Genomic DNA, 22,240 nt, shown 5'->3' on the forward strand with positions numbered 1-22,240 from the left:
TGCAGGCAGAGGTTCAGCCCACTATACCACAGTGCTGGCCCCTGGTCTACTTTTTAAACAAGTAGAAATAAATTCTTTATGAACCATCTCATCTTAAATTTTATGATGATTATTACTGGAGTCTGTTTTGATTTCTGATGAACAAGCATGGATTTTTTTTTCCTTCCCAGTCCTTTTCTTGTGTTAGAAAATTATTACTATTTGAAAAGAAATTTGGGTTTAATTTGCCCTGTAGTCAAAGTTCGTAGTTATTACATTGGTCTTAAGGGAAATGTGTAGCATAATACGTTTTTGCCCGATTCCATTTGATTATCAGTGTTGGCAGAGCATCATCACATTGCTCTTGCAGTGTTGGAACAGTGCAGGGGAGGAATTAAACTACAGTAGGCTTCAGGCAGAAGAAGGGAAAAAGAACACTGTTCTGGAGGCCTCAGTTTCCAACGTGTTTGGTCCCTAATATCTACTAGGGACTCGGTAATGTTTGTCACCTGGGGACCTGCGTCATTTGGATTCTGCTAACGTGACAAAGGGACAAGAAGAGATGCCAGCCCATAGTTCAAGATACTCTTATGTAACGTGAAGATCTGTGGAGCAGTCAGCAGGTGGCAGGACTGTCCTTTGTTTAGAATCAGGAATGCTCACATCTTCATTGCCATTCTTAGGAGCCTAGATTTAGCCTTTTATTTCTTTATATATTGAGACATGCAAATGGGGATTAGAGAATATGAAATGGGGAAATTGAAGAATATTCGTTCTCCTTCCTTCTACCACATTTTTCTTGTGTGATTGTTTTAGAATAAAAGACATTATATATACATGACCACCTTAAAATCACAGCCTTATTGGGATGTAACTCATCCAGCATAAACTTCACCCTTTAAAGAATACAATTCAGTGGTTTTTAGTATATTCACAGCATTGTGCATCAGTTACTTCTCTCTGACTCCAGGACACTGCATCACCCCAAAAGAAATTCCATACCTGTTAGCAGTCACTCTGTTTCATTCTCAGCTCCCGACAGTCCCTCCTCCGTTTTGTGCCTAGGCTGTGCCTGATTTGAACATTTCATATAAATATTCATAGACTGATACAATAGGAGGTGTTTTGACAGGTGATATTGATTACAGAAGCAGAACAAGTACATTGAAGAACATCTAGACAGTAATCACTGTGAATGCTGTAGTTGTTCCTGTATTTTCGAATCATACACTTAAGACAAAAATGTATATAAGATACAAGAAACTGATAGCCACCGAGACCCTGTAGAGTGAGAATTATCTAGAAAATGCCGTTTTTAAATAACTGTGTTAGCGTTGCCTCTTACGGCTCTGCCACCTGTTTATTCAATCTGCTGCTGGCAGTGAGGTCGCTTCTGGTTTTTTCGCTGGTGATGAACCTGTCAGTAAGCATCCTTGTACACAGATCTCTGCAGATTTTCAGATGTGCAATTTCTGAAGAATGCTGAGTGTTGCCGATGTGTCCTGCATTTTAAATTTCTACTCAGTTTCTTAAATACCTCTCCCTACCCCATCACCGGGGGCCATTTGGCATTTAGGACAGGTTCGTTCTTCTTGGTCAGGAAAGCTTCCAAGCATTGCAGGCATTAAAATCTTCAATCCCCTTCCAGTGCAGGTGAACAGTGCCTGTTCTTCCTTCAGGCTAACAAGCAGGGGCACCCCCTTCTCCTTCCTAAATGTTCCTTAGGGATGTCCCAGGGAAGATAACCCTGCAGGCATCAGGATGGCAGGAGACAAGTGACAGAATCATGCCCCTTTCTTTCTTTGTTCTCGATTTCAAGTGAAATTATGAAGATTGGCACACTGGCAGAGAAGCGTGGGCTCTCTGGTTCCTCCTGGCCCTGTGTCACCTGCTACAGCAGCCATAGGCATGGAGGGCTTCTCCATTTCTGCTTTCTGAACCCTCATGAAGTGGGCCTGGTTGCATGGAAGCCCATCCAGGGAGAGAGCAGGGTGTGGTGGCTGCGCTAGTTGGCACAGGTGCCCTGGGTTGTTCTTTTAATGCACTGTGGGCTCTGTCTGAAAACAGGGGAAGAAGCTCTTTGCCGGTATTTCAGTAACGAGCGGATTCCTCCCATCATTGAAGAAAGCGCCTCTCCCTCCTACCGCTTCTCCAGGCCCGCCACGGAGCGGCATCTGGTGCGGGGTGCAGACTACATCCGCGGGAGCAGGTGCTACATCAACTCCGATCTGCACAGCAGCGCCACCATCCCATTCCAGGAGGAGGGGACCAAAAAGAAATCCGGCAGCTCAGCAGCCAAGTCCTCCACGGAGCGGTCCGTGCTGGTCAGCTGGCTCACGCGCCTGAAACTGTTGACACACTGAGAGCACTTCCGGCACGCCTACCTGTCTCCCGCTACAAGTGCCTTCTTTGCTTGGGCCCTGCGGATTTCAGCCACAGTATTACATCCTGACCTCACGCGATTCCTTTCTTTCTCTCTGTTTGAAAGTTGGAGACTACCCATCTCAGAATTTCGAAGTCACTGGATGGCAACGAATCCAGAGGATCTTTAAAGTGCTGGCTCGTGGAGGCAGAAGGAGGGATGCGGGTGGGTAGGGTCTGCTTTTTTCTGTTTTGTGGTGCTTTTTTTTTTTTTTTGCTTCCCTGGAGTCGGAACATGGAGACACTCCATAAATGCGGGCATCTTGGCCAGAATTGTGGTGGTCAGTGTGGAACTGGGGGCCTCATTCCTTTTTTTTTTTTTTTTTGAGGAGTGTATGGGTACTGAGATTGGGGGGCAGTTGTCTGTCACACAGATGTGTTGGTTTTGGTTTGTGGTCCAACTTCTTTACCCGAAAGAGCCAGTGGAGGAAACATTTTTGTTTGATTTTTGCAGCTATATTCCATATCTGTAAGTGTAGCAGCTTTGACTATATAACAGGTGTCAAACGACTGATACTTTCAGAGCTGAGGTATAAGTGTAGTTTGGTTATACTGGAGGAATCCAGTCTCTGTGTAGGTCAATTAATGCAGAAACACATGGATACATTTTGATATACATGGATGCACGTTTTGTGACCATACACAAAGAAGTGTGTGGCCCTTTGTGTTGTTATATATTGTCCTCTCTAAGGGAAAAGAAGCTATCAGGCTTGCTGACTGCCAAAGTCTCATTCAGAAAAGCAAAGCAGCGAGATTTAGTTTTATGAGAGATACATCAGTTTGCATTTTGACCTTTTCAATGTCCATCTTCCAGAAAAGAACCTTTGTAGTTCTCCAAAATTGTGCACATTTTTCTTACTAGAAATATCTTGGAAAACCTCATGGTCACTAATTTTCAACTAGCATCAGGTATTTTGGAAAAGTGTGTCTGGATATTAACTTGTTTAAACTGAATGTATGATATTTTGTTAGAATGGAAAAGTACTATCTTGTTAATTTAAGTGTTTTAAATACAGTTGTATATTTTTCTTACTCTTAGTCACATGTAATTGAAGTGTTGTTTTGTGTCATATATGAAGCTAATGAGAATGAGTGTTCAAGGTGTTGTCAGACTTAAAGGTAACCACCGTGGCTGTTGCCAGCATGGACATGGTTGTTAAAAAAACAAACAAACAAACAAACAAAAAAAAACCAGAATAAACCCTCACAAGCATTTTAGGATTTTACGGATTAGAAATTGAGGAGCTTCAGAAAGTGCGTAAAGAGTAAAATCTTGGTGAATTTTCTGAGGAATGTTCCCAGGCTAATCTGGTAGGCTAGCCCCCAGTCCCTCCCTTTGCTGAACTGCCTGAAATTCAAACCATGAGAAATTCACCAGCGTTGGAAAACCTCCTGCTCTTAAATGCCTCTGTTGGGGCTTAAGCGGCTAGCAGCCACTCCAGGGAATGTGGTTGAATACAGCCCAGCTGCTTGGCCATCAGCCTCCAAGGGAACTGCAGTGGAAACGTGGGCATTGCAGGCAGGATCCTCGGGTGTTAGACAGGGATAAAAGAGACTTGGAGTGTGGGATTCACTGGGGGCCGACCACGGGACATGATGGCAGAGTGTCTAGTCACAGGGCCCTGGGAACGGGCAGGGAGCTGAGGAGAGCCAACCCTTACCACTTGACGGTTTGAGCTGGCTTTGTGCCCACAGTGGAGTGGCAACACATTTTGTCGCTGTCTGAACTTAGGGGAGGGTTCCTAGTACCTGTAATCCCACTGCTTATTGAGTTCAAAGCTTTAGAGGTCTTGACTGGCAGGGTGACCCACTTTCTGTAGAGCAAATGCCACTTGTGAATTGATTGACCATCATCAAAATGAATTTTCAGGACTGAGTCTTAACAGCTAGAAGCAGTGCCCAACTTCAGCTACTGTACCAGGTTGGTGCTTCTCAGACTCCATTCCCCTGAGGCCCCCAGATGGACCAGAGAAGGTTCTGGGGTCCCATTCGTTTTGCGCCCTGCAATTTTGTTTTTGTTTGTATTTTTATTTAATGTTTTCTCCTGAATTGTGTTTAAAAAATATACTGCTGCTAAAAAAATGTGTAAAATTCTGTTGAAATCTATCAGTAGCTTAATATGGATTTTCTTAGCAAAGAATGGAAACTGCTTGCCCCGATGGTGCACTGGGTTTCATGATGGGCCTGTGTTAACACACGAAGATACAGGGGGACGCTTCCTGATAGGGTGCTTTAGAGCTGTGTCCTTCAACCGTGCCAGGCACAACTCAGCCCCCATCTCTTCTGTAATACATATTTTATAGCTACACTTTGTGATCATCCAGTGAAAATCCTGTGTGTATGAAGCTTACCTTCACTCATAAAAGCATTTCCTTTGCTATTCTGAAATGAAATGGCCAAGGGATAAAACCAGTCTCTAACCATACAGATCAATATAGTGTCCTAACTGGAACATAAACAAATATGAATATTTTGCAGTGGAATCATCGTCTTCATATGTAAGTGCTCTAGAGTGATGATGTTGCATAATGAAGCAAGGCGCATACTTTGTGCATATGTGTATGTTTGTGTATTCCTACGTGTGTGTGTGTGTGTGTATGTATGTGCATGTGTGGTAGCTATAGATGCAAATCAGTACAGGCTGGCCACACTGACAATTCAATACCAGGAATGGGAGTGATGTTAACAATATAGCTTTCTAAAATGTGGCCACTTCTTGATAAAGGTATTCACAAATCAGCTTTAATGGCTTACCAAGTGCCTGGCATTGTTCTCATTACCCACCTACCACCTTTAAGAGGTGGGTGCCGCCATCATTCCCATTTTATGTGGGCACAGGCCCACAGCCTCTAAAGGCAGAACTGGATGAGAATCGAGGCAGCCGAGTTCTGCTGTCCTTGCTCCTAGTCACTGCTGTGCAGGTCGATTGATGGATTATTCCAGTTGCATCCCTGAAAATCTAAAGCATATTACAACCGAGCAGAAATTTCTCTGTTTATATATAGAATGAGATTACAGACTCAGGTAATTTTATACTGGCTTCCTTATATAGGAATCTTTGGTGGTGCAGTTGGTAGCCAGTTCTGTGTGTGAGGGTCTGACCTGGAGGGCTTGTGTGGCACCCATGCTCCCACTGGTTAGATGCAAGAGGGGATCACTCCTAACTGGCACCTCACATGCTCTCCCATTTCCACAGCTGCTTCTGGGAGGTCCCATTTGTCCATTTTCTCCCTCTAGTTCTTACCCTCAGTCATTTCCTCACCAAGCCCAGCATTTTAGAATCTGGTTTTGGTTCTCTCCTGTGTCAGTTATACTGAAATATCTGAGGAGACTAACTTTATAAAGAGAAAAAGGTTATTTAGCTTATAGTTGTAATCACAGTTCCTGACTGGGTGGCCATGTTGGTTTGGCATCTGATGATGGCAGTAGGCTGCAATGCAGGAGCAGTGTGTGGAGGAACAAGTATGGTGAGCCAGGAAGCAGAGGGAACAGCCCTGCCTGACTCTGGCTTTCATAGCCAATGCTCTTGTGAGAGTGACCTTCCAAAGGGCCTATGTGCAAGTAATGACCTTCTACTACTAAGCTCACTTCCTAATCACCATAATTGGGTTAAGGTTCCACCTCCTAGTACTAATGACATTGATGTTTAAATATTTGCATGAACTTGGGAGCCAAATCAGTTCAAAACCATAGAAGCTCCTCTTAAGCCCCAGGACTTGCTGCACCTCTGGCCCCAAGACCAAAAGTTTTCCCGTTACAGTTTGCTGGCCTTCAGTTAACCCAGAGGTGTTTACATGATGTTTTTCATCCCCCATAGAGAAAGCATATCTCTTTATTTCACATTTGAATATTTTTTTTTTTTTTTCCTGAGTGGGCACAAAGGGATGGGGATGTAGACCTGAGTTGGGTATTTTCACCTATTGTACATGTGCATAGTTGTTAGAGACCAGTACTTCACATTTTGCTCCCACTCTTGTTCATAAAATCACTGAATCATTTGCTTTGGGATGAGACTACTGCAGGCTTCCTCTTTGCAGAATCTGTGGAAGGTGAATGTCTTCAAAGGAATTAAAGCAGGGGCTGGCGTTGTGGTGCAGTGGGTTAAGCTGCTGCTCGGGATACCTGCGTCCCGTGGAGTGCATGGAATTGAGTCTTGCCTCCACTTCCAGTCCAGCTTCCTGCTAACATGCCTGGGAGGCAATGGAGGATGGTCCACATCTTGAGTTCCTGACATCCTAAGGGAGACCTGGATGGAGTTCTTGGCTTCTGACTTCTGCCTGGCCCATCCCTGGCTGATGTGTGCACCTTGGCAGTGAACCAGCGGATGGAAGATCTGACACTCTCCCTCTCCTCTTCTGTTGCTCTGCCTTTCAAACATTCACGAATCTTTAAAATACACAAATTCTTTAATAAAAAAGGAATTAAACTACTTTTGGTGTGATCATTCTGTGGCTTGGCCATTGTTGGTTGCTTTTATTCATTTTTGGAGGTACTCTGTGTCTTAATCGGCTTGGGCTGCTATAATAAAATACCTTCGACTGGGTGGCTTCAGTTTGACAGATTTAGTTCTCACAGTTCTAGAAGCTGGGAAGTCCAAGGTTGAGGCAGTGACTGCTTCAGTTCCTGGTGAGGACTCTCAACCAGGTTTGCAGACTGTTGCAGGTTTGTTCTCATGTGGCTGAGAGAGAGAGAGAGAGTAAGCAGGACTCCTCCAAGCATGAGGACTCCACCCACATGACTTAATTAGCTCCCAGAGTTCCTGCTTCCTAACACCATCACGCTGGGAATTAGGCCTTCAATGTATGAATTATGGGAAAACTCATTCAGTCCATAGCTCTCATATTTTGTGCTTTCATTCGAACCACTGGGAGGTAAGGATTTAAAATCTGAAAAATTGGCATGTAGAGTCCAGAAAAGCTGACTTCTCCAGTGTTTCTTAAAATAGTTTGAAAGCCTTGTATGATATATGGCATGCTAATGTGACCTTAGCACATGTTTGAGAATACCTAAAGAAACTTGGAAAACAGGTATTTTATAGCTTGTAGGTTATGGAATTAGGAAGAGATGATTTTCTCACTGTATAATTTACAACATAATTATTTGGAAATTGCTCAGTTGCTGTTTCTTTTTAAGGGTTCTATTTATTTTGTGCCATAATGATTGCAGAAGTGTGCTGATTTGACAAAAGGGACCGTAAACTTAGGTTTAACAAAAGTAAAGGGGAAAAGGGATTATATCCCATTCAGATTTGCTATGGGACTGCATTTTTCTCTAGTTTTAGAAAGGGTCTATCCCAAATCTGTGTGTGTGTGTGTGTGTGTGTGTGTGTGTTTGTAGAAGAGAATTTCCTACCACAGAAGTCCTTCTGAGATGATGACCTATGACCTATGATGAGAGGAGAGGAACAATTTTGTCTGTAACTCACAAAATAGCGTACCTCAGCTCAGGGTCTTGGAACGTGTGATCTCCCTGTATGTAGAAAGTGCACGGGTCAGTTATTAAGGACAGGACTCCAGTTGTATCCTGATCGTCGCTGCAAATCCTCTGCCATTCTCTGGCAACACTTCTGAGGCTCATCACATGCTGCCAAGGTACCCAGGTTCAGGATTAGAACCTGCGGGGCCACCGTGAAGAGGGTCCCAACTCTGCCTTCTCTTCTGTGTGTTGCTGATCATTGTGTCACTGCTCTGAGGAAGAGAGCCAGCAGCCTGGGCGGGGAGGTCGCACTGGGAGCTGGCTTGCCGCACAGCAGTCCCCTTCACCAAGCTTCGTGTTTTTCTGGGAAGTTGTGACAGAAGTTGTAAGAGATATTTAAGAAATAAGCCTCAGTTATATAACAAGGAAGAAGGCATAAAGACTTCTTGCATGCCAGGAGAGCAATATTCTCATCATTTTTTCTTCCCTTGCTTGGGGCATTATAAACATCCAAACGCTTGTGAGGGGATGATTACATGGAGGGAGAATATCAGGAGAAAAGTGATGAGAAGGAGAGAAAATGTTCTTCCGCTGACTAGACCCGTGGAAAGGATTTATAATTTATTGTTGGAGGGATGAACATATTCCTTCACCATTTTGTCTTAATTTTGTTTAAATGATTATCTTAAAGAGTCATGATAGAGCTTTAAAAGTGAAGTTTAATGAGGTAGCATTTGTCTCTGAAGTGAGAAATTGTGCTTTTAGTCTATTGTCAGTTTCTGTTTTCTTACTCGGATCTACACTCTCTGTCACCTACTTAGTGTCCAAGAAAGGAGAGGAGGGACTTGGGGAATTAATACGAATTTAGGAATCTGACTTGTGGAAATTGGCATCAAGTTGACAGAAGCATTTTGGAGCTTGGCTTTTATAGTCCGCTAACCCGGCTCTCCCACTTTGCCACAGAGAAGCTCTGTGATGCAAAGCCAGGTCTCTATCTCTGCTCCCCAGCTGTCTGTGGAAAGGGGATAATAATAGGATCAACTTCCTAGGCTTACTGTGATTTTATGAGAGTGTTGGTGAGACTCACCTTCATACAGTCCAGCACACAGTCCTCAGTGATGTCGACTCTTGACAATGCTAATAGGGTTTACTCCATCCTCACCTCTCAGGCTAAAAGCATCAGAATGGTCAACAGGGATCTTCTCATTCTTTTGTCTGTCTGTATCCAACAAAATGGTCCCACTGTCACTCTCCCAGAAGGCTTCTGTGGAGTCTGACCTGGAAATACATTTTTACTGGTACAAATTTCAGTTACTCAAATGTTTTGGCTGAGTTGGAACCTAAGAGAAGACAAACATCTGCCTGTGATTGAAGGTACTTGGATGCTTGATTTATCATCAGCATGTCTTCTCTAATCCCCTAAAACTTCCTTCAACAAGATGCTATGTGGAAACCCGGAAATGAGCATAGCCCCGTCTTCTGGTTGGCTGAGCAACTTTTGTCTCCTATCCTCATCTTGAGGTGGAACCTCCCCCACAAAAAAATCATTTCTATATTTCCTACGGTTTTTAAAGAGAAATAATGGGGGCTGGTAAAGTGGTATAGCAGGATAAGTTTCTGCCTGCAATGCCGGCAACCCATATGGACACCAGTTTGTGTTGGTTCGAATTCCAATCTTGCTCCTGCTAAAGTGCCTAGGAAAGCAGTGGCGAATGTTCCCAGTGCTTGGGCTCCTGCCTCTCATGTGGGAGACCCAGATAAAATTCCTGGATCCTGGCTTCTAGCTGGGCCAGCCATGGACATTGCAGCCATTTGGGGAATGAACCAGCGATGGAAGCTCTCCCCTTTTTCTCTAACTTTCTCTCACTGTATATTTCAAACAAATAAATAAATCTTAAAAAAATAATGTAGAATGGCCGGCGCCGCGGCTCACTAGGCTAATCCTCCGCCTAGCGGCGCCGGCACACCGGGTTCTAGTCCCGGTCGGGGCGCCGGATTCTGTCCCGGTTGCCCCTCTTCCAGGCCAGCTCTCTGCTGTGGCCAGGGAGTGCAGTGGAGGATGGCCCAGGTGCTTGGGCCCTGCACCCCATGGGAGACCAGGAAAAGCTCCTGGCTCCTGGCTCCTGCCATCGGATCAGCGCGGTGCGCCTGCCACAGCGCGCTGGCCGTGGCGGCCATTGGAGGGTGAACCAACAGCAAAGGAAAACCTTTCTCTCTGTCTCTCTCTCACTGTCCACTCTGCCTGTCAAAAAAAAAATAATGTAGAATAGTGCCTATTTTGAAAATTCCAATTATGGAAAGGAATATTTACCGAAATATAGAACCAATAGACTGTGTTGCTTTTGTTGAAGCTGAAGCTGAAAGGTCATTCATTGGATGCCCCCTTCACCTAATGCTTTGATAAATAAATGGGAGAAAATTTAAAACAACGTTGTTTACAATACTGTGTCTTACTTGGAAGTGCTACTGCCCTTTTCAGATTTTTCCTTAATGAAGCAGTACCACTGAAGTTACTCTTAGAGACTGACCCGTGATTTTAATTGGATTACACTCTTCAGACAATGTGACATACAAATGCCAGAGTATACAATTTGGTGTGTTTTAACTAACAGCTAGTGAATTGTAGTTGATGCTTTTCCTTAAACCTACGACTTATCACAAAGTGCTAGATTCTTAAATGCTGGTGATGGACACATCCTCTGGGTCCAGTGATCAAAGCAAGTCCTAAGGTCATCCCCACAAGGCTCTCCTTAACCCTGTTGTGGGTGGGATTAATTGATCTTTTGTTTTTCTACAGTGTTGACTCATATTGTTAGAAGTGTGGTTCTCCAGCTTATATTTTGAAATGATTTTATAACAACTTATTTCTTTGAAAATCAGAATTAGAAGGAGAGAGAAAGAGAGAGAGAGAGAGATCTTCTATGCACTGGTTCAATAATCAATGACTGTAACTGCCAGGGCTGGGCCAGACCAAAGCCAGGAGCCTTATCTGTGTCTCCCACGTGGGTGCAGGGGCCCAAGCATTTGGGCCTCCTCAGCTGCCTTCCTAGACGCATTAGCAGGGAGCTAGATCTGGAGTAGAACAGACGGGATTTGAACTGGAGCCCCCATGAGATGCCAGTACTGCAGATGGTGGTTTAACCTGCTGTGCCACAGCACTGGCCCCTATTTTGAAACTTTCTGGGCCAGGTTTATATATCTCACACAGTAGGCATAACAAATATTACTGAAGTAATAAGATGGTAAAAATAATGACTGAAAAAATTAACTTTTCTGTGAATAATAATTTCATTGTAAACTATTGCATACCGAACTTCATTACATTGGCTCTCATGTTAAAGAAAAACATTATATTGGATATCAGAAATCAATCGTATTTGTAGGAAGAATGACACTTGGCCATCAACAACATCTACTTTGGTTACAGAAACTTTCAGGCACTGTAAGCACCTTCAGAAGTCTACAAAGAACTCATTTAAGTCTCATAAGTCAGTTTCAAATTAGTATAGAAAAATTACTGGTGGCAGGTCTCATAAATGATTGTGCCAAGAAATTCATGTAAAATGGGGACAATTCCAGTTGTATGACATATGGTTGAAGGAGAGCAGTTTGGATCTGAGAAAACCAAGGGCACAAATGCTAAGGCTGCCGACTAAAGTGAAATGATTCTAAGAAACTTCATCCCAGGGGCATGCGTGATAGAGCAACAGAGGATGCGTTACTGCTGCTTTGGAGACAAGCTATGCTGCTGAGCTTGTCTGAGATGTGAAAGTTCAGTTTAGAGATACTGTCCTTCATTCATTGCTACGTTGGGCTCATCTGAGTCTTTGGTATTGTGCTTTGTGCTTTGTTGATGCAAGGAAGAAAGCAGAACTTGTGTTCCCATGCACTCTCCACTCCAATAGATGACACACCAAAAAGATGACAACAGCAAGAGGCATTCCACTGTGATGTTGTTCAATAAGGGGGAAAAAAAACCAAAAGGAAGAGATTGGATGACTAAATAGATTCCTTTGCAAACAGCAGATAATGATGATGGCTATTACTGGGGCTCTGGTTGTTTTTCCATGGTTAATACTTCAGGGTGTATAATTGAAAGCACTCTTGTAGAATTAACTGAAAATGTAGACTAATCTCATGTGGGAAATGGTATTTATTCTATTCTTGCTGATGGAAAAATATCTGGTGCATGCAGATAAGAAAACTACTCTTGGGGTGGGTTTCGGGTATAGTACTTAAGACACATTGGGATGCCTGCATCTCATATCAGAGCCCCTGGGTTCAAGTCCTGACACAGCTCCCGATCCCAGCTTCTTTCTACTGTATGTAATGTACACCACTGGGAGGCAATGGTATTGGCTTAAGTACTTGGGTCCCTACCTCCAATGTGGAAGACCTGGATTCAGTTACTGAATCCTGATTTCTTCCTGGCCCAGCCCCAGCTGTTGCAGGCATTTGGGGAATGAACCAGTGGATAGGGGGTTTCTCTCTCTCTCTCGCTCTCTCCTGTCTCTGTCTCAATGTCTTTCAAATAAAGGGGAGAAAGGGAGGGGCTGGGGCTTCCATATTCATACAGCTAGAATCCCAACAAGGTTTATGCCTCCCTCTGTCCCCAGATTCTGAGGTTGGGCTGTTAGACTTCTAGTGCCACACATGAAGTTGACCACAAAGGGGCTGCACTCCTACTGCCACATACTCTAAGAGTGTCCCCAGAAAATGACCCCCAGGGGCCCTGTTATGTGTTCTCTTGGCCATTTGCCTTTGTTTGCACAACACAACCCTGCCAGCAAGAAAAGGTTTACATCGTGATAAATTCTTACAAGAGAATATTCTGCAGCAAGTGAAAATTAATGAATTGCAGCTGTTCACATCAAAGAGATGAATTTTATTAACATGATGTTGAGAAGAAAATGTGTTAAAAGGTGGCATATAGTTTTACACTCTTGAAACATGCAAGAAACAAGTGAAACTGAAAAATATATGAATTAGACCTAATATGCAAGTGAAAAGGCCAAGTTTAAGATGTTGGTTATTTGTGGTTAAGGGAGCAAGGGAACGAGAATGGAAAGAAACTGGAGACGTGTAGTAAATAGTTGTAATAGCTCAGATCTCTAAAAACAGAACTAGTGTCAAGGATAAAACAACTGATGCTTTATCTGGAAGATGCAAATCCAGGGCAAGTTAGAGAAGAAGAGAAGTGAGGCAAAAGATAAGTAGTATGAAATGTTACAAGTGCAACATCTTGTACTCAAATTTTTTACGTTGAGATTCTAACCCTAGTACCTTAGAATGTGACTGTGCTTAGAAATCAGGTTTTTAGAGATAATTAGTTCAATATGACTAGTGATCTTTGAGAAGAAATTTGTTCACACAGAGGAAAGACAGTGAAGACCGAGAAGATGACCATTGACGCTAAGGACAGAGGCCTCTGAAGAAGCTAACCCTGCCAACACCTATATCTTAAACCTCCAGCTTCTAGAACTATGAGACAATAAAACTCTGTTGTTTACTGTGGTGATCTTATCAAACTAATTGATGCCATGATTCACAGCCTGACCACTTCAAAATGAGCCATGTAGAGACAAAGAAGTTCACTAAGAAATTGCATCCTATTCAGGAGACTTCTTTGAAAGATATGAAGAATGGTTCATAAGATGGAAGTAGAGGGGACTATGCCTCCGGGTCCTCCTGATGCAGGAGTCACTAGTTCTGGCTGGTTGGGTTCATGTCCCAGGACCGTGAATAATGAGGAGCATGGGCAAAGAAGCTGAGTAGAGAAAGCTTACTGAAGCAAAGGAAAGTTCCCACAGTGCGAGGGGTCCCTGAGCAGGAATGCTTTTAGGGGAAGTTGTCTAGGGGTTTATATTCTTTGGCCTATGAGGAAGTTTGCACAAGGTTTTGCAAACACGTCTTTTAGTCACTAGTGACATTGTCATTGCTGGAGAGTCAGTATCTGGAGCTGGACAGGCTCAGCTGTAACCACATCCTGTTTTGTTTTCAGTTTCTCTATCTTGCTTTTGAATAGTGGGGACATTTTGTTCCAGGTGTATCCCTCTGCCCATCTGGGGTCCTTTGTGTCCCTGACTACCAGCCTAGGGTTATATCTTAACTGTATCCTGTATCTATTAATCCACCCTCTGAAGAGGTAACTCTAACTACCATGAGGGAACACAGGTGATGGCCACTATAGGTGCCGCATGCCGGCAAGGGCCAGTGAGTTGGGTTGGCAGAGACCCATCAGAGGGGTCTAAGAGCCGTTGATGGAAGGAACTATTCTTCCATGGATCAGGGTGAAGTGACACTTGTAACTTGATTGCTCCCCCTTTTCTTATTCTTTAGCCAGGTGCATCTGTAAAGATAAGTGCAAAGCTGTGAGGAATGGATCCTCTCTGGAATTATGTCCCATTGACTCCAGAACACAATACATAGGACAGTTAAATACATCATAGAGAATCAGGAAATCCTGTTTCCTGACCTTGTTAGGTACAGGAACTAACTTTAAAATAATGTCCTCTACTCTCATCCATTCTCATCTCCCACAGCATTAACTTTCACAAAACCTCGATAACAGGGGCTGGCAGTGTGGTGTAGTAGGCTAAGTCTCTGCTTGGAGTGCCGGCATCCCAAATGGGTGCTGGTTCATGTCCTGGCTGCTCCTCTTTTGATCCAGCTAATGGCCTGGGAAAGCAGTAGAAGATGGCGCAAGTGCTTGGTCTCCTGCACCCACATAGGAGACCCGGAAGAAGCTGCTGGCTCCTGGCTTCGAATCTGCTCATTTCCTGCCGTTGCTGCCATTTGGGGAGTGAACACGCAGATGGAAGACCTTTCCCTCTGTCTCTCCCTCTCTGTCTGTAACTGTACCTCTCAAATAAGTGAATAAAATCTTTAAACAAACAAACAAAAAACTCAACAAAATACTTTCCCTCTCATTTTCATCTTTCTTTAAGAGTGCATTTTAATGCTTATAGCTTTCTCCACAACTTTGTCCTAATTTTTCTCCAATCTTCCATAACACACTTTTCTCCTCATTTCATGAATTTTCTTTCTTAACCTACCCCATCAAGAATACATTATCATGTTTATTGCTTTCTTTACAACTTTTTCCATTCCTCCCACAGCATTTAACTTCTATGAACCTTCCACAACATACTTTTCCTTTCAGTTTATCTTTCTTAACCTTTCTCATCAAGAATACACTTTCATACCCATTGCTTTCCCAAAAAATTTTTTCTACCTGCTGATTCCTTTAATTCATATCCTGAAACAGTCCTCTGACACCTCTGATTTAAGGGAAAAAATCTTTTATAGCATTTTAATGCATAGTTACTTTAACGTACTGTTTTTATTTATTTATTTATTTTTATTAAATCTTGTGAGGAAGTTGTTATTTGAGGAGATCAAACCCAACACTTGGAAAAGTTTGTCCCAAGACTATCATCTGAGAGATGATAGACATCCAGGTGAGATCTCCCAAGGCGGAGGGGACCAGCACTGATAACTAGTGTAAGAGTGTAAGAGCTATCTGGGGGTGATTAGAGATGAGGCTGGGTAAAGTCCAGCCATGGCACCGTATCATTAGTAAAAGAGAGCAGGTGAACCAACGGAATAAAAGGAAGACCTTTCTCTCTGTCTCTCTCTCACTGTCTAACTCTGCCTGTCCAAAAAAAAAAAAAAAAAAAAAAAAAAAAAAAAAAAAGAAAAAGAAAAAAAAGGTGAAAAATTAGATAAAAAGAAGTAGCACCCCAAAGAGGAGAGCTTTTCCCAGAATGACTGCAGCTCATTGATGGGGCTGAGGGATAAATGGCTGAGGGAGTGGGGGAGAATGTGTATAAGAAAAATCACTTTCCTTTCTAAAGAGGAGTTTGGGAACTTCAGTCGCTCTAAATAAGAGTCTCTGCTGTCTGGGTGTCTTGCCTCAGTTGGTACAGAGGTCAGGTTATTTCCACGTACCCAAGGATCCAGAGCCAACAGACTTCTTTTTTTTAATTTCTAAAAAGTGTTCTGATTTTTTGCATATACAAATGCTTAATTTTTAAAACTACAAATGGGATCATACTCTTTAACACTTTTTAGTCAATAACATATCTTAAATAAGTTATAGACCATTACAGAGATAAGCCATAGATAGAATAAATACCAAACTAGTGACAATGATTACTTATTTTTTATATATTATTTATTCTTTATATATTTGTCAACTGTTTGAAGTTTAAAAATTCAGTGAGATTTTTTTTAAAAAGATTTATTTTATTTACTTGAAAGGCAGAGTTACAGAGAGGCAGAGAGAGAGAGAGAGAGAGAGAGATGTCTTCCATCCACTGGTTCACCTTCCCAAACTGCTGCAATGGCCAGAGCTGAGCTGATCTGAAGCCAAGAGCCAGGAGCTTCTTCTGGGTCTCCCACATGGGTGCAGAGGCCCAAGGGCCTGGGCCATCCTCCACTGCTTTCCCAGGTATGTCAGCAGGGAGCTGGATCAGAAGTGGAGCAGCCAGGACTTGAACTGGCATCCATATGGGATGCCAGCACTGCAGGCCAGAGCTTTAACTCACTGAGCCACAGTGCCAGCCCTGAACCTGTTGTTTTTGAATTTTAGAATTTAAAATGATGAAGGAGTAGACATTGACCTGTACCCCATATTGGAGTGCCAGGTGAATCCACTTCCAAGCCAACTCTTGCTAATGTGCCTGGGAGGCAGGAGGTGATGACCCAAGTAACTGAATTCCTGCCACACACGTCAGAGACCCTGGCTCCTAGCTTCAGGCTGGCCTGACTCTGGCCCTTGCAAACATCTGGGGAGTGAACCAGCTGATAGAAGATATATTTCTCCTCCTTTTTTCTTTTTTTCCTTTTTTTTTTTTTTTTTTTTTTTTGACAGAGTGGACAGAAAGAGAGACAGAGAGAGAAAGGTCTTCCTTTGCTGTTGGTTCACCCCTCAATGGCTGCTGCAGCCAGTGCACTGCAGCTGGCGCACTGCGCTGATCCGAAGGCAGGAGCCAGGTACTTCTCCTGGTCTCCCATGGGGTGCAGGGCCCAAGGACTTGGGCCATCCTCCACTGCACTCCCTGGCCACAGCAGAGAGCTGGCCTGGAAGAGGGACAACCGGGACAGAATCCAGTGCCCCGACCAGGACTAGAACCTGGTGTGTCAGCATCGCAGGCGGAGGATTAGCCTATTGAGCCACGGTGCTGGCCTCTCCACCTTTTAAATAAGTAAATAAATAAACAAGTCTGTCTTTAAGGGATTAAAAAAATATGCTTCAGAATTCTGCCTATATCAATACATGAGGAATGCCTTCATACTTTTCAATCATTATATATATTCCAATGTATGGCTATACTACAAGGACACTGTAAAAAGCTCATGGCAAGTGTATGTTATGAAAAAACTATGCAGGGATCTCAAACAATTTTTCACCAAAATAAACTCATATTTTAATTCCATTCTTTCTCAAAGTTTTTGAAGTATTTTTTCCCAAGAATAGATGCCAAAAATATTTTGTCATTTTATTATCTTTCAAATGTATCCCTCTACTATATGGAAGACTAAGGTCTCAAAATAGAAGATGTTTGATGATGGTCCCTAAAGGCAAAGCTGCACCACATGGAACATCATTGCAAAGACTCAGACAGTGGGGCTGGAATTGTGAGGTAGCGAGTAAAGCTTCCACATGCCACGCCAACATCTCACATGGGCACTGGTTTGAGTCCCAGCTGCTCCACTTCCAAACAAGCTGCCCACTTATGACCTGGGAAAAGGTGCAGCAGATGGCCCAGGTACTTGGGTACCGCCACCCACATGAGAGACCTGAGTGAAGCTCCTGGATCCTGGCTTTGACTTGGCCCTGCCCTGGCCATTGTGGCCATCTGGAGAGTGAACCAGTTGATGGAAGATCTTTCTCCATCCTTCCCTCTCTTTAACTCTTTCAAATAAATAAGTAAAACCTTCTCTTTCTTTTTGTGGGAAAATAGTAGGTTGCAGCAATTGGTTTTCAGTTGTATTCTGCAGAGATTGGTGGACATTCCCTTCAAGATAGAGGTCTGAAACACTGTATTTTATGGTTCTCCAACTATGAACAGATTCCTCTGTAGGCACCATTTCGTAGCAGTTGGAGTTTCCTCTGACGTAAGGACAATGACTGATGAAAGCCAATCTCCAGGTGAATGTTGTCTGAGTACCTCAAAAGCATCTTCAAATGCTTGGCCCAGCTTGTCTTGTTCAACACAAGTCACTCTTCATTAATAAACTGGCAATCCTGCATGGCTCCAATTCACGGTGGCTTAAAGATGTTTTGTGATTTCTCCTGAGGTCCATCTGCCAATGAGAGGTGGGCCAGTACTGATGAGCCAGCAGACTTCTGTAACACCAAGGAAGTCTCTAAGCTGTTTTGGGTTTTAGGAAGTGGAAAGATGGCTATAGGAAAAAACAAGTTATCACAGCTGCAACTTAGGGATTGGATGCAATCTCTAACAAAAGGCTTTCCAGAGATGCCTCTCATAGTCATTCTAAGGGGAAAGGTGTGGCCTGGATTTGAGAGGACAGAAAAGGCAGCTCCAGTGTCCAGGAGAAAATCCAAGTCCTTCCCTTTGACAGGAGCACCTAGGGCTGACGGCCTGGGTGGTAGGAGGCTGTAGGAGATGTGCCACCTGGCACTCTTCAGTCACGTTGGGTCATCTGGGAATGAGAGCCTGACCCTGGAGACCTTAGTCTCCGGAGGCAGTCAGCTTTCCAATGATTCCCCACTGCAAATAGGACAGGGCTGTTTTTTTTTTTTTTTTTTTTTTGGCAACAGGGATGTTGAAGTGTCCCATCTGACCACAGCCATAGCACTTTGGAGACCCCTGGGACTTCAGGTCAATGTGGCCATAGGCTGCTACCAGAGCTGTGACCTTTTTCTTAGTCCTTCTTTCTTGGTTTTGGGTTTCCTCCTGGTCCTGACTGTAGAAGACGAGAATGAGGACATTCAGGAGATTTTCTTTCTTTCTTCTTTTTTTTTTTCCATTAAAGATGTCATTTATTTATTTGAGAGACAGAGTTACAGACAGACAGAGGGAGAGACAGACAGAAAAGTGGTCTATCTACTGGTTCCTCCCCAAATGACTACAACAGCTGGAGCTGGACCTTATCCAAAGCTAGGAGTCAGGAGCTTCCTCTGGGTCTCCCACATGGGTGCAGGGACCCAAGGACTTGGGCCATCCTCCACTGCTTTCCCAGGCCATAGCAGAGAGCTGGATTAGAAGAGGAGCAGCTGGGGCACAAACTGGTGCCCATAAGGGATGCTGGCACCACAGGTGTAGGCTTAGCTTACTATGTCACAGTGCTAACCCCAGGAAATTTTCTAATGTATTTCAGGTCCTGTTTTTAAGCCTGTTTTTAAGCTTTCTTCTCATATCTGTGGCTGACAGAATATTAGGATACTTAGGATGCCTGTTCTTTTACTGACTGGGAGATAGAGAGCTATGTTTGACTGAAGCCTGTCTCATTCTCTCTAAGAAGGCTGAGGGATTCTCCTCAGGGCCCTGGTCTATCATTGATAATTCATAGTATTTCAAGAGCATGATCCTCCGCAGTCTCTCCAAGACACAGGAAATGAGATGCTTTAACTTCTAGTCATCTATAGAATCGTCTGGTTTTCATTTAGGGTAAGCTTCCCCTGAGGAGCAGCCTGCCTTCCTATGTGATATATTGACCCTTTGCCTCCCTGATCAGGCAAGGATTTAAAATCCATACGAAATTCACCCCCAAAAGTTTCTGCAGCTTGGAGAGCCGCCTGTTTCTTCATCTCTGTTAGAGTCTGGTTGAGGAGTGATATTACATCTTCCCAGGAGAGATCATAGACTTGAATTAAACTCTGGAAAATCTCTATGTACTTACCAGAGCCACCTGAAAATCTTCCCAAGTCCCCTGTATCTGTCTAAGTCTCCTGCAGATCAAAGGGGACTTTGACATGTGTGGGGCCACTGAGCCTTCCAGGAATTTCCTGGGAGGGAAAAATAGAAGTCAGCACTCTGGTGTTCCATTTGCTGCCAGTTAGTCCCAGATTGGGTGGGTAGAGGGTAGCAAATGAAGGAACAGCAACATTAGGGGGAGATGTAGACTGTGCTCCGTAGTGGATGCAGGGGAGTAGGCAGTTGGAATCTTGAGGGTAAAGAGTTGACAAAGATCTGGCTTATCTGATAGGGCAAAGAAATCCTGCATATAAGGGGTTTCAGACCATTTTCCTGCCTGTGACAAAAGAAATCCAGTTGGAAGATGGTATTATGGTTAATACTTCCTTCTGGGGAAGTCTCTTCAACCTCCACCTTGTATCTTTGCCATGCTGTGGTGTAGAAAAAAACCAGGTATTTTTTTTTTTCAAGGTTTGAGGATCAAAAGGATTCCAGTGCCTGATTATACACTCTAAAGGGGTGCATGCTGAAGATGGCTTATTATGCATCTGAAACAAGAGAACAAGAAATAAAGGCATCCCTAAGTTTTTGCCTCTCCCTGCTAGAGGTATCCCTCAAGTTCCTGGCTTTGAGAGCATGATATCCTGGAGCACACAGCAGGGAGAGGTCAGAGAACAGGAGCAGATGGTCTTATCTGCCCCTCCACCCCTTCCCTTGATTCCCTGGGCTGTGAACACCCTCCTTAGGTCACCTTATGGTTTGCCATGATTGGAAGGCTAGGATCTGAAGCTGGGCTTCCTTAAAAAGCCCTAAACTAGGACTCCAAAGGCAAGGATTTGCAAGGAGTCCCCAGTGCCAGGGTGATTGGACAAGATTACTAGTGGGAAGAGAGTCTTGGGAGGAAGAAGAAAACTTGCCCCACAGGTCTAGATCCAAAGAGAGGGCTATCCAGAGAACCTGCTGGAAGTAGGTCCAAACAGAAGTCCCTGGACAAGTGCCATCCAGTGGCTGGCTGTAATAGAGAGTGTGGGCATGTCTAGTCCACCATGTCTTTGGGGAGTCAAATGACCAGTACGTAAAGAAACAACTAGAAGGAACTGGTGATCTTAGCCTACAGAAGGCACCTAATGGTTTGCTGGGAGGTAATTTAGGTGCCTCAGGTTGAAGAGATCTCTAGGGAGGAAGAGTGGAGAGGTTGCAAGGCAAAGAGAGCAGCGAGAAGTCATGAAGAGTGAGGCATGAAGACAAGAGGAGCACTGGAGAAGGTTGTTGAGTAGAAATGAGCAGAGAATAAAATTGTCTCTGAGTGACATGCTGAATGCATTGATGTAAAGGCTAAAACAATCAGTCACCTGCAGCCCTGGTTATGGCCCCTGCAAAGTGGGTTTCACCAATGTGTCTTATGAATGGGTTATTTCAAAAGTAGGCAAACTGAGGATTCTACAAGGGATGGTGTGGCGTCCCAGCACCAGCAAGAAGGACTGAGGGGACTGCGGAGAAAAAGGCCCCTGCAACCCAGGGAGCATGCAGCAGTGGAAGAGGAGAGGGGCCTCCTCTGAGAGCCATGATCTCTCATAGAGAAGCATCAGTCCCAGTGCAAAGATAGAGGGAGGAAGGCAGCCCTCTTCTGACCTTCGACTCCTCCTGTCAGTACTCTCCATTAGCAGGGCCCAGTGAGAGGACAAGGGCAAGACCTCCCCACTGTGGTCCACATAGGTTCAGAACTCATGGTCTAAAGCTGAGGTAGAGAGGAGTGAAGAGTGGGCACGGAGGAACCAGCAGGAAACACCCAGCACATGCAGGCTTCAGCTATTCTCTCTCTCTCTCTTTTTTTTTTTTTTTAATATTTATTTATTTGAAGAGTTAAAGAGAGGGAGAGAGACAGTGAGAGAATCTTCCATTTGCTGTTTCACTCCCCAGATGGCTGCACAGCCAGGGATGAGTCAGGCCAAGGCAAGGAACTCTTCCAGGTCTCCCACGTGGATGGCAGGAGCCCAAGCACTTGGGCCATCTTACATTGCCTTCTCCAAGCCATTAACAGGGAGCTGGATCAGAAGTGGAGCAGCTGGGACATGAATGAACTGGCCCCCATATGGGCAATGGCTTCACTTGCTACACCACAACCCCAGGCCCGCTATTCCTTTTCCACTGGAGTGAAGTACCTTCCCCTCCATACTTGGGTGATTTTTGTGATTACTTGTAGGCTTTTTTCTCTTTGCTTTACGATGTTTTTTCATAACTTGATTCCATTTCAAAGGGGGAAGTGCTGCATAGACAGGACTTGCCTTCCGACTTCTGGGAAGCCTGTTGTTATTTTAATCCTAGGAATGACAGCAGGGGATATTAGTGCTCCATGATAGGGCCGGTGACAAAGGAGGTGAAATGCTCATCATTTCCCTGGGAATCTTTGCCTTTATGTCATCCAGTCGCTTTTACAAGGATGTTAGGATTGTCCACCCCTGGTGTACGAAGATGTCTTTAAGGACATTGCGACATTTCTTCTGGGAAGGAATACACTAAATGCCCTAGTTCATAAACCT

The 22,240-nt window shown here is 44.0% G+C and overlaps 1 protein-coding gene across 10 annotated transcripts in view; it reads left to right on the forward strand.

The window, feature by feature from the left end:
• CNKSR3 (CNKSR family member 3) overlaps positions 1–22,240 on the forward strand; it is a 150,077-nt gene that overhangs the window by 95,198 nt on the left and 32,639 nt on the right. For 5 of the 10 annotated variants that reach the window (XM_089332545.1, XM_008263718.5, XM_089332546.1 and 2 more), the window contains one exon: positions 2,047–6,830. The exons of 1 other annotated variant lie outside the window; for it this stretch is intronic. In XM_089332545.1, the coding sequence (XP_089188671.1) occupies positions 2,047–2,342 (296 nt within the window). In that variant the 3' untranslated portion in view covers positions 2,343–6,830. Of the gene's footprint in view, positions 1–2,046; positions 6,831–13,191; positions 14,266–14,485; positions 21,496–22,240 lie in introns of those variants that run through there. 4 more of the 10 variants (XM_089332549.1, XM_089332548.1, XM_008263719.5 and 1 more) reach the window with 4 other exon arrangements.

This window comes from Oryctolagus cuniculus, chromosome 5 (assembly GCF_051225735.1).
Source record: "Oryctolagus cuniculus isolate XC-2025 breed Fujian yellow rabbit chromosome 5, ASM5122573v1, whole genome shotgun sequence".
Taxonomy (NCBI): Eukaryota; Metazoa; Chordata; class Mammalia; order Lagomorpha; family Leporidae; genus Oryctolagus; species Oryctolagus cuniculus.